Source organism: Hydra vulgaris, chromosome 07 (genome assembly GCF_038396675.1).
Source record: "Hydra vulgaris chromosome 07, alternate assembly HydraT2T_AEP".
NCBI classification, from domain to species: domain Eukaryota; kingdom Metazoa; phylum Cnidaria; class Hydrozoa; order Anthoathecata; family Hydridae; genus Hydra; species Hydra vulgaris.
In genome coordinates this window covers 24126160-24138432 of record NC_088926.1, presented here as the reverse complement: position 1 = coordinate 24138432, position 12273 = coordinate 24126160, and the positions used below count along the sequence as shown (strand labels likewise).

Genomic DNA, 12273 nt, shown 5'->3' with positions numbered 1-12273 from the left:
TATTTATATATACATAAAAATATACACACACACACACTCAAAAAACTTACCCAGCATTTTTTAATTACTTTAGGCCCTCCGTAATGCTTTTTTTGCAACAAAAAAAATAGACCGAATTTTTGGTGAAAGACCAGTTTTCTATGATGTTGAGGGAGAGTCAAATGAAAATCTGTATTATTAAAATTAAAAAAAAAATGGATCTAAACTTTATATAGTTGGCATTTAAAACCATATTCATTTTTTATTAGCTTAGTACTGAGTATTTTCTGATTTTGTGTTTTGTACTTAATACAAAATCTTTTGAAATATATATTTATCCGAGTATTTGGTGACTTGCTTATTGCTTTAATTAGTTACGTAAGTGAGGGTTATGTTAAGATATTTACTCTCCCCCCATTCACACACACACTTCTACCAGGACCCTTTTTTTTAGCTTTATACAAATACAACAAGTTTTTGCATAAGTTAAAAACTATTTGTAATATGATTAAGTTTGCTAATAGCATGGAGGAAGGGATAACCAATTTTGAATGATCTATTTTGTAAAGCCATTTATTGCAAACATAAAGTATGAATACTTGTCAACTGCTAAATTTGGTGGATTACTAGCTTTGACTTTGTCTAGAATAATTTTTTCTTTAATATCCACCCTTTCTTATTTTCTAATTTGTCATCAGATGCATATAAAGATGGCATTTTGTAAAAGAAAATTGATTTTGCAAATAGCGCTTTATCTTTATCTAGAATGTTATAATCTAGGAGTGAAAGAGGTATCAAAGTTGAGTACCAAGAGTGCTTTAATATTGACGCAATGACTTTCTCTACAGCTTTTTTGGCTGGTCAAACATCTTTACAAAGAGCCATTTGATGTAGAGCAACATCATGATGGTGTTTTAATAGGATTGTAGCTTTGCAAATTCCATGGTGCATAAAAACAACAAACAAACTCAACATTTTGTTTTACTCAAGTCTTCACTACTTAGTCTTCTATTAAAAAAACTAGTTGTTTAGATGGTAGCTGTAACTTAGCATATTAAAGTATTATAAACTTTGATAGATAAATAATAACAAGCTCTGCTAGTTCTTTTCTGTCTTCTAACAATGTTTTTCTTTCTAACTTTTTTGCATTGCTCAACTTTATCTGTTGCTGCTTCTTCACAACAGAATCTGCATTTAATGAACAATTAAACCTTAACACCTTTTCAGGACTGTATAAAACCTTAATATGTATTCAGGACTGAAACTCTTGATCTTTGAACTTGTTTCTCAATCTTTAAAAAAAAAAGATTTTCTGTTCCTACTTTTTCTTCAGTAGTAACATTTTTATGAAAATGGCATATTCTTAGCTTTGCCACATGGTGTCTGCAAGAAAGTTGGAGAATGTATTCAATGCCAGTATTTGTTGATGTTGTATTTGTTGATGTTGTGTCAAAGCACAATTAACCAACATGTAATTTAATATCATAATCATCAAGCAACTTCATTACTCTTTTATATTGATCGTCACCTAAAGATTAGGTAAAGAAGGCACACTCAACAAGTACAATTCGCCATGATGTTTAATAGTAAAGCTAGTCGCTTACATTTTAATTTTTTTCCTTTAATTGTATCAAATATAATTTTTGCATCAAAATGAATTATACACAGGAATGTAGATAAATGGACTTTTTTTATAATATCTACTTTTGCAATACTTGCTATTTCTTTGTTTTCTTTTTTCATTCTTCTAGCGGCAGTTGAGAGGCTTGATTTGATGGATTCCATAACTGCATCTTGAACAACAGCAGTTGTAACTCTCTACAGAATCATAAGAGATATTAACAGTTGCCATTAAAGCAACATTTCCTGAATATATATCTTAAGGAATGTTGGCTTGAGTTGCCATATTACTTGGACCTAGAATCAATAAATTTAATAATCTTTCATTATTGAAATTCAAATACTTAAAATACTTAGACTTTTTTTACGAAATAGCCTAAAAATGAATAGCTGAGTTATTTAACTGAAACAAGCAGTCTGTATAAAACAACTTTCTTTGGTTTGATTTGAAAGTAAAAACACGAGTCTATACCAGATTACCAGAAATATCAAACTAATGCTTGATCATTCGCCAACACACCTATAGACATAAACATTCAAGGATTTCATTCCAACTATTTTTTTGGTGATATAATACTTTATAAAAACTTCGATAATTTTTAGATACTATTTAGTTTAATGTTAAATTTTTTAAGCATAACTAATAAACCAAACTTGATACCAATGCATGAAAAATAATTCCCAGGCCAAGATGTACCCTAGAATTTTATAGGTTTAGGCAAAGTAAAATTTATTTACATTTTTTTTTAAATAGTTTTTTTTCTTGGTAATATTTAAATAGTTTTTTTTCTTTTTAATTTGGTAGAAAAAAACAGCCAACATAAATTTCTTCGTTATTTTTCTCCAATAATTAAATATCAATTTTTAAATAAATTATAACTAAAAGAAATTAAATATTATAAAATTGTTTATAATAATAATTTTATTAACAATATATATATTATTTTAAAACATTAATAATTATTAAAAATATAAAGTTTATATTTTTAATAACTAGTAATATTTCAATTTAATTTTATTAGTTATTTTTAAACCTCAATTCGTTTAACATAATCTTTTCCTTGAACAATTCTATCAACATAAATCCCTGGAATATCAATTTCTTCTGGTGAAATACTGCCAACTTCCACAATTTCTTCAACCTACATATTTAATTATTAAAAGGATTTAATATGTACAAGTCTCATATATCTTTTTTCTTCACCATATAACACATAATAAGTGCAGAATAAGTTAAAAAATAATATACTGTTTAAAAATAATTTTTTAAACTGGAAAAAATGGTGGTAAGAAGAATAACATCAGTGTTTTGTATTTAAAAATAAATGAGCAAAACTTATATTACAATTTTGTATGACTTTTAAATACTCTAAAGCTAGTTTTTCAAATTCTCTTTTTTAAAAAAAGTAAATTTTCTATGTTCTCCAATAGTTCTCATAAAATGAATTGAATATATATATATATATATATATATATATATATATATATATATATATATATATATATATATATATATATATATATATATATATATATATATATATATATATATATACAGTACTGTGAATAAGTTTTAGACCACTTACATTTTTTCAAAAAATCCTAGAGTATTCTCTAATATTTAAGTTTGTAGTTCTAAATTATAAACTTATTAAAACACATGTATTTCACACAATATGGTACAATTACAAACTTTTTAATGTCAAACTTCATAAAAAACTCTTAATATTTACTATGTCCTCCTTTTGCCTCAATCCCAGCCAATACTCGCTGGGAAATAGATTCATACAAATTAGTTATAAAATCCTGGGGTATGTTGTGCAATTCTCTGTAAAGTACTTCAAAACATTCTTCAGCATTTCGGGGAGCATGTTCGACCTTCTTTCTGTCCAGGTAATCAAAATATGCTCAACTATATTCAAAACTGGACTCTGGGGAGGCCAGGTCATCAATTCCAGTACTCCTTCCTTTGCCATTTCATTTAAATAATTTTTTGCCACTCGGAAACAATGCTTTGGGTCATTCTCCTGCTGCAAAATAAAATTATGACCTATTAGTCTTATTCTGGATGATACAGCATGGTGCCTTAGGATATCCACATAACGCTCCCCGGTGAGTCGCCCCCTATTTTGATCAAATCACCTACTCCAGATGAGATAAACAGCCCCAAACTTGTAAAGAGCCTCCTCTGTGTTTAATAGTAGGGTTTAAACACTCAGGCTGATAGGCTTCTTCAATTCTTCTTCAAACATAATGGTGTCCTTTTGTTCCAAAAATTTTGAATTTGAACTCATCTGTGTACAGAACCCGATTAAACATTTCCTGTGTTGTTTTGCATATTTAAGTCGTTTTTCTTTATTGCCTCACCATAATAATGGTTTTCGAATTGCAACACCCCCTTTTAATCCTGATTTAAGTAGGTGCCGTTGAATAAAAGAAGAGATTACATTTTCCCCAGTTGCTGTGTTAGTGTGTTTTGCCAGCTCGGTTGATGCTTTTTTTGTATTTCTTAAAGATAGGGTTTTTAAATATTTATTGTCATCTTTTGTTAGCTTAGGAGGTCTACCAATTTTCTTTCTATCTTCAAGGGAGCCAGATTCTCTGATTTCTGTAACAGCATTCTTCTAATATCCTGTTTTGGATGTAGTTGTTATGACACATCGTTTTAATAAATAAACCAACAAATCCCCCATGTTTCCTCATCAATTTTGTTTATTTATTCAAAACAATATATTCTTTTAACTTTTCTTATCTAAATATTAATACGCTAATGAATAGTGCGCATAGTTACGCATAGTTGTTCGTATTGTTACTTACAGTTCTGTATTCTGTAAAATATACTATTTCTTAGTTTTTAAGTAGTTTCTAAACTTTTCTTATGCGCGGTTACATTTTCCATGGGGTCTTTCGAGTAAAGTCAGCTGGCGAATTAAAGATGATGTACTTTTATTCTCAAGAAGAATTGATGTTGTTCATTGTTTAAAACAAAAATTTAAATAATCGTTTGTTTGTTGTTGGTTGTTTTTATTTTTCTAATTTTTACAGCCTGTTTTCATTTTTTAGAAGAAGTTAGAAATAAAATGTCTGGTAAAATAGTTTTTTTAGTACAATCTAAACATGAATGCTGTAATTTATCTAATCTTCAAAATATGAATACTGTAATTTAATAGTGTTAGTGTCGTTTCACTTTCTTTTTTAATAAAGAACTTTCAAGGCTTTTCTAAAAGCGTTTCTTTACTCCACGTGGTCTTTCAAGCAAGGTCTTCCAGCCGATTAGAGCTGATAAATTTTTAGTTTCAAGTGGAACTAATGTTGTTCATTGTTTAAAAACTAAAATTTTGTTTGTTGTTCGTTGTTTTTATTTTTCTGTTTTTTTTTTAGAAGTTAAAACTAAAATGACTGGTAAAAAAATTTTTTTTAGTACAATGTTTCTTTTTTAGTAAAGTGTTTCAGTTTTGTCTTCAGTCTTTTTAGAGCATTTTAAGCAAGTATTTTTCATTTTTTAGAGCAGTTAAAAGGAACTGAAGGCCTTTTTAGTAAGTATATAGTGTATAGTAGTTTACTTATAGTTTATATTAGTAACATAGTTATATTAGTTTATATAGTATATAGTAGTTTATTTATAGTTTATATTAGTAAGTTTATTTATAGTTTATATTAGTTCAAGTTTATTTATTGTTTATATTAGTAAGTTTATTTATAGATTAGGATTAATGAGAACACAAATTTTTTTTTAGACAGGCAAGCTGACAGCGACTTAAGTAAGTTTTATCATTTAGATTTTATTTGAGTACAAATGTAGCATTAGCAATTTTATTGTATATAATTTTATCAATTTTTATTTTCAGACAGACAGGTAGAACTCAGTAAGAACTTAGATTTTGTAGATTTAAAAACTTCTTTTGAATATTCTTTTAAAGCATTGAATATGTTTTATATATTTTAATAAATTTTGTCATTTAGGTGTGGTAGCATCATCAGTTGGTGCAAATAGTAATGTCTTTTATTTTATTTTACAGCAAATAGTAATGTCTTTTATTTTATTTTAAAAAGAATCAGTAAATATTGTTTATTTAAACATAATCATCAGGATAAAATAGATAAGATAGATAAAATAGCTTTTTTAATATTTTTTTATTTAGTTATAACTTCAGTTGCACCAGCCACAACAGGTAACTTAGTACATTTATTTTAACATACTTGAGTTACATTTGTTACTAAACTTTTCAAGCAATAAATATTGTTCATTTCAACATTATCATTAAGATTATATAAATAAACTTTTTATTTGATAATTTATTTTAGTTGCTTCTGGATCAACTTTAAATAATGGTAACTCATTAATTCATATTTTATTATAGATAAATGTAAATAAAAAAATGTAAGTTGGAAATTTTTGTAGATTTAAAAGTTGTTAGTTGTTTGTTTGTTTTTCTGTTTAGTTGACAACAATGAAGAGAGAGGTAGTATGTTTAAAAGGATTTTTATTTTTTTATAAAGTAACTAAAATGTTTTTTAAAATATTGTTGTTGACTTTAAAGTAAAACAGTAGGTTTTTATAATTTTATACAATAAGCTCAAGAACTTAGGTAATACTTAAAATTATATTGTCAATAATAGAGAAGAAATTTAAAATTCTCAGTAAGACAGCTTCTTATTACTTTACATCAAGTTAGTTTAATTAAAACTTATTTTCTTTAGTTGATCAAGAGAGAGCTAATAAAGGTATTAGTTACATTAGTTAAGTGAATTTATTTTTAAAAAGTTAAGTAGATATTTTAACATCTATACATTTAAGTGCTTTTATTGTTTAGACACAGAATTGAAGACTGAAATAAGTCAGTGTTTTTGCTATTAGATAATTGTTAATAGGAATTTGTTTATTTGTACTGTAACTGGAATTTTAAAACTTCAAGTACTTAAGCTTTATTTTCTTTTTTCTTTTAGGAGAGTTGGAAAAAAAACTAAGTATAAATTATGTGATTAGTATAGTTAAATAAAGCATTTATATCTGTACACTCAGTAGTCCAAGTCAGTTGTCACATTTTAGAAATTGTCCAGGAGAGAGTAAATAGTAAAATAATTAGTCTTCATTGGCTTTTTTATTCTTGATGGTTAAATTTATGTTTTATTTAATTTGTCTTGAGGCACATGAAATATAATTTTGACAAAAATAAAAAGTTAAATAAAAAAAGTGAAAAGTCATTTCTGAACTACAGAAGTTTTTCCTTTGAACATTGTGGGGACACCAGACCCTTTAAATTGACCAAACTTTGTTTCACATTGTTGCAGGAAAACAGTCTTTATACCTATGTAGATACTGAAAAAACTAAAAAGGTCTCATACATAACTCATTTTCACAAAAAACTGGATAACCGACCTTTGTCTTCTGAGGTACAGATATTAAAATTTAAAGTTTATTTTAGTTTTTTAGTTTTGGTTTAGTTTATAGTTAACTTTAAATTAGTTTTTATTAGTTTTAGCTTCAGTTATCTTTTTTCTTACTTTAGACAACTTCATGGAAGAAATAAGAGGAATAGGTAAAAAAAATTATAGTTATATATTTATTTATATGTAAATATAATTCTATCAATTATTCTGAGATATATTTTTTGTCTTTAGTGTCTGGTAGAAGCATAACTGGTAGGGCTGTGTTTTAAATTTTATTTACTTTTTACGGAGAAATATGTGCAATAGGTGAAAGAATTATATAATATAAATATGACATTTTTAAACTGTTTGCATTTTACTCATATTTTTATTAAAATTAAATTTCTCCCAAGTTTAACTCTTTTTAATTTACTTTTTTTTAATTTATTTTTAGCATCCTCTTCATCCTGCGAAAATGGTGAGGTTATGCTTTATATTTTGATTAAAAAAAATTGTAAATATTTTTAAATTTTATTATATCCTTCTATTTGTAATTTTAGAGTCGTTAACATTTGAGGAATATCAAAGATATCGCTGCCATCATCCATACCGGGGTGTTGGGAGACACCGAAGAAAAAACAGCAACCAAAAGGTTGTAAATGTCTTCTATCATTGAAGATATTTATAACTTTTTTGTTGCCGCACTTTCTTCGGTGACTTATTTTAATTTTTTTTTAATTTTTTAATTTTTTTTTTAATTTGTATTTTTTTATAATATACTGTTATATATTTGGTTTGTTTTTGTCTTTTTTAATTGAAATTTTATTTGTTTTTCACCAATTTAACTTAAATATAGTTAAATTGATTCACTACCCAATCATCATAATATGATGCTACATTCTATTTGTAAAAAATAATTAATTGTAGTTTAATTTATTGAAAACACTGCTTTTAAAATTTACTATAAGCCAAGACTATTTAGCTATATAAATGCAATTTATTTATATTTTATTTGATTTTTTATCTTTAATGTTTTTAGTATGGCTCCTTGAAGCATTTGTTTTTTTGCTTTTTAATTAAAATATTTTAAATCTATTGTAATGTCTTTTAAATTTAACTAAAGTTGACTAAAAGCCAAGGTGAAATAATGTCATAAAACAACATCGACAAGTTGCATCATGACAGCAGTTTAAGTATGACAACAGGCTACCGAAAAGCAGGTAAATTGTATTCCAGTTGTTTTTTTTTTTGTTTTGTTTTTCTTTTATGTCTACTTATCTGTTACAATTTTTATTTTAGGTTTGTCATATGACGCATTAATGCAATATAAAAGATCAAAGTTTACATATTTTTTACAATTTGTTATACACATGTTTGATTGTAAATTGACTTTTTTTTGTTTGAAACGTATTTATACTCAATTGCTTAGTTATTTATAATAAATTTATTTAGTTGTGTGCATTTATTGTTTTAAAGACAATTTCCTTTTCTAAAGAAACATGTATCAAGGGGATACCAAAAAATTAATAACTCATAAATAATTTACGTTCACTTCATATTAATCTTATTAATTTAGGTTCATGTTATAAAAAATATAACAAGAATTTAGCTTTAATTTTTCGTCAATTTAAGGCATGATGAAGTGTTATTATTCTGTGTCAGTAACTAAAAACGTATTGTGTTGAACTTAGTAATGTCTAGGAAAATGGTTCTGACATGACCTATGTCAGTTGTAAATTACTCAAATAACGTTAAATAATTGGTAAATTAATTTATTTTAATTTTACAGATGGTTTAATTTTTTCAATTTGAAGGCGTTTTTCTTACAGGGTATTAGTTAAGGTTTCACAACTTTAAATTGTGGAAAACAACCACTATAAATTAAGTAACAGACCAACCGTAACCCGTATTACGGGTTGCTTTCTGCTAGTATATTATTAAACTTAAGTACGCTTTAAAAAAATTACATAGGAAAAAAATTGTAAATACATCTAATTATACAAGTGATCTAAAACTTATTCACAGTACTGTGTGTGTGTATATATATATATATATATATATATATATATATATATGCAAATTTATATAAAACTTAAATAAAATTACTTCAGCAATTGTTACTTTTGCAGCTCTTGCCATTGGTGCATTAAAATTGCGTGCAGTTTTTCTAAAGTTTAAAATATTTATAAAAAGTAGAAATTGTTTTATTTACTTCTTTTGCATAAAAATTATATACAATATAATTATATTATATACAATAATAAACAAATTATTAAATCATAGATTACTTTAGTTAAATGTTTTTATATTACTTATATTTACAAATTTTAAAAGTAAACATGGTATTCTAATCTCATACCTAAAGATTAAATTTCCATAAGTGTCAGCCTTCCATGCCTTAATCAGTGCATAATCACCAAAGATGGCTTCCTCCATAATGTAGTTTTGACCGTTAAACACACGATGCTATAGTAAAATTAAATCTGAAAATATATATGGCAAAAAAGTATAAAAGTGTATTAAATTGTTTTGTTTACCTCCCGAGGTTTACTAGCAATGGCTATACTTCCATCAGGGTTATATTTAATAGGTGTTCCTCCTTTATGAATAAGAGTTTCATAGCCTGTTGGAGTAAAAAAAGCTGGAATTCCAGCACCACCGGCTCTGATTCGTTCTGCCAATGTGCCCTAAATAAAATTTTAATTATATTTTTATTAAATTTAATAAATATATAATTATCATTTAATTATAAATATATTATTACCATAAATTATTTATGTAAACTTTTAATTCACTACTCATAAAATTTAATATTTTAATTCTTTTTATTATCTTGTATTTTTTTAATTACTAATTATATAGCTACATATTTATAGCCATAGTAATGAATAACATAATTAATAATAATAAATATAAAAAACAAATATACTGAGATAAATTCTAAAAATAGTCAAATCAACTACTTAATTTCCTTTATATGTCATTAAATAAACCCCCTTGAGCTTACTTGTAAAAATTAGTTTTAAGGTTGCAGGCTAAAATTTTAATAACAGGTGACCAAGAAGAGGCTTGTCATAAAGTTCAAAACTTTACAAGTTAGTATTTCATGTTAATAATAAAATTTAGTTATCAGTAATTAGTACTAAAAAACTAAGCAATAAATAATTACCAAGTATGAACAAAGTTTGTTTTGTACATTTGTTTTGAACAAAACAGCTGTTCTCTTAGAATAACTTTGACTGGATCACGTAAACCTTGATAAAAGCAATACCTAAGCACTTCAATGACACTAGAATGTCTAAGTAAACAAATAAATAAATTACTTGAAATCATTTTTTGCAAACTCGAAGAAACTTTAATTCAGCTTAGAAGGCTGAGATTTTGTGTGACTGAGAGACTCTATATGAGAAGTATATATGAACCATAATTGTTTAAAGTATCATTTCATTTTATTTATGGTCAAGCCAATGCATATAGCAGAATGTTGTGGGCTTTGGGACATATTCTTGTGTGAATTAAAATACCCCTTGCATTTGAGCTCTTGAATGGAGATTAAATAAAGTTGGATGGAGGTTGAATAAAAACTAGAGATGATGTCTCAATAAAAATACTTAATTTGGGAAAATGTTTACTGTGTCTGGCTACTATTTTTTAATCCTAGAAAAAGACTTATTGGATAAGTAAAAAATCTGCTGACCAGCCTCACACTCCTTCTAATGGCATCAACTGTGTTACATCTCCTTCTAAACTGGCATAAACTGTGTTACATTATCCCCTGCCTAGGATAGTGATTACTGGACTTTCTTGACTCTACTCATATGAATAAAGTAGCTAAAAACATTAATTAAAAAATAAGCATAATTAAACCTATTAAAACATAATTAAGTTGTTTCAACCTGTATTTTACAAATATTTGTGACCTTTTCATTTGTTGAATCTTACCTTTCGCAAAATTAACCAGACCTACTAATCTTTTTGCGATTAAATTTGGCTGATTCATCTTCAAATCTTAAAGTTGATGGCTATAATCCATTGATTTGCAAAGACTCCAATAGTAACATGCTTGGCCTGGGGATATACTTGTGTATAAATTCACTTATTTGTCATGAAATCAAATTTGAATCCACATACTATTCTTTTATGTGCTTTTGCCACCTTTCCTAATATATTATATTATATATATTATATTAGGCCTTGTTAAGAAAGACAATAAAAATAACGATTTTTGGAAAAAAATTTTGCTACAAATTGTTGAAGTAGTAAAGTTTTTGGCAGAGGATTAGCTTGGCAATAATAAAATTATTGGGAATAAAAGCAATGGGAATTATTTAAGATGCATTGAACTATTAGCAAAATCCAACAAAACAACAATATCTGCATGATTATGCAAATAAATGCAAAAGAACAGTTTTATATTGGTCAAGTGGAGTTTGTGACCAATTTATTTTAGGAAACTATGGTCGAAATTTTATAATTTCTGAATTATAGAAGACTACAATGTATTCCATCATAATTTTACACCTTATATTTTACATTGTGATCAGGTAATAGTGGCAGTTTGATATATTAACACTGCAGGGATTCCAGTAGAGAGATTCTTATATTTTGTGAGAAATGTAAAACATGAGGCAGAAGAATTGGAGAAATATGAAGTGTTGAGTAACTTCGAAACTAATCTTCAAGATTGGAGAGGTCAATCATATGGCAATCCATTAAATATGTCATTAATTTATAGTTGACTTCAGGCAACAAAAAAATCAAAAAATAATTCAACTGCATATGAACCATGCACTGCAAATTCTTTGAACTTGATTGGTAAATGCGCTGCAGAAAGTTGCCATGAAACTATTCTGCTTTGTTCAAAATGTATAAAATTTCTTTGCAGCTACAACTTGCTATTAGCAAATATTAAAGAGCCATCTAAACGACAAATAAAAACTCCTAAAAACATTGAGCAACACTCAATGATCTGCAGATTCGGTGAATGCTTTAGTTGTTGGGTATGAGTTATTGAATAAAATGTACTAAACGATATATAAAACAATACAGTACAGAATTGCATCACAAGACTTAAAACAGAGAGTTAGGAAAAACCATTCAAAACTCTAGAAATTATTTTAAATAATTTTGTGTCAAAGAGGTGGGAGGGGAGGAAGAGCAGTTAAATAAGTAATTTAGGATCCCAAATTAATATTTGCAGGGGAGTCCATCTTTTGTCGCTAAGCTACTGATTTATCTATAGAATGTGATATAATAAACTATGTAGATGTTAATGGAACTATTCAAAGATTTTCAGAATGCAAA

The 12273-nt window shown here is 26.6% G+C and overlaps 1 protein-coding gene across 1 annotated transcript in view; it reads right to left on the bottom strand.

Annotated features, from left to right (window-relative positions):
- LOC100199253 (succinyl-CoA:3-ketoacid coenzyme A transferase 1, mitochondrial) overlaps positions 1-12273 on the bottom strand; it is a 33790-nt gene that overhangs the window by 8364 nt on the left and 13153 nt on the right. The window contains exons 6-9 of the mRNA XM_065801409.1: positions 9507-9656; positions 9329-9435; positions 9076-9136; positions 2634-2741 (exon numbers count right to left, since the gene is read on the bottom strand). Of these exons, the coding sequence (XP_065657481.1) occupies positions 2634-2741; positions 9076-9136; positions 9329-9435; positions 9507-9656 (426 nt within the window). The remainder of the gene's footprint in view (positions 1-2633; positions 2742-9075; positions 9137-9328; positions 9436-9506; positions 9657-12273) is intronic.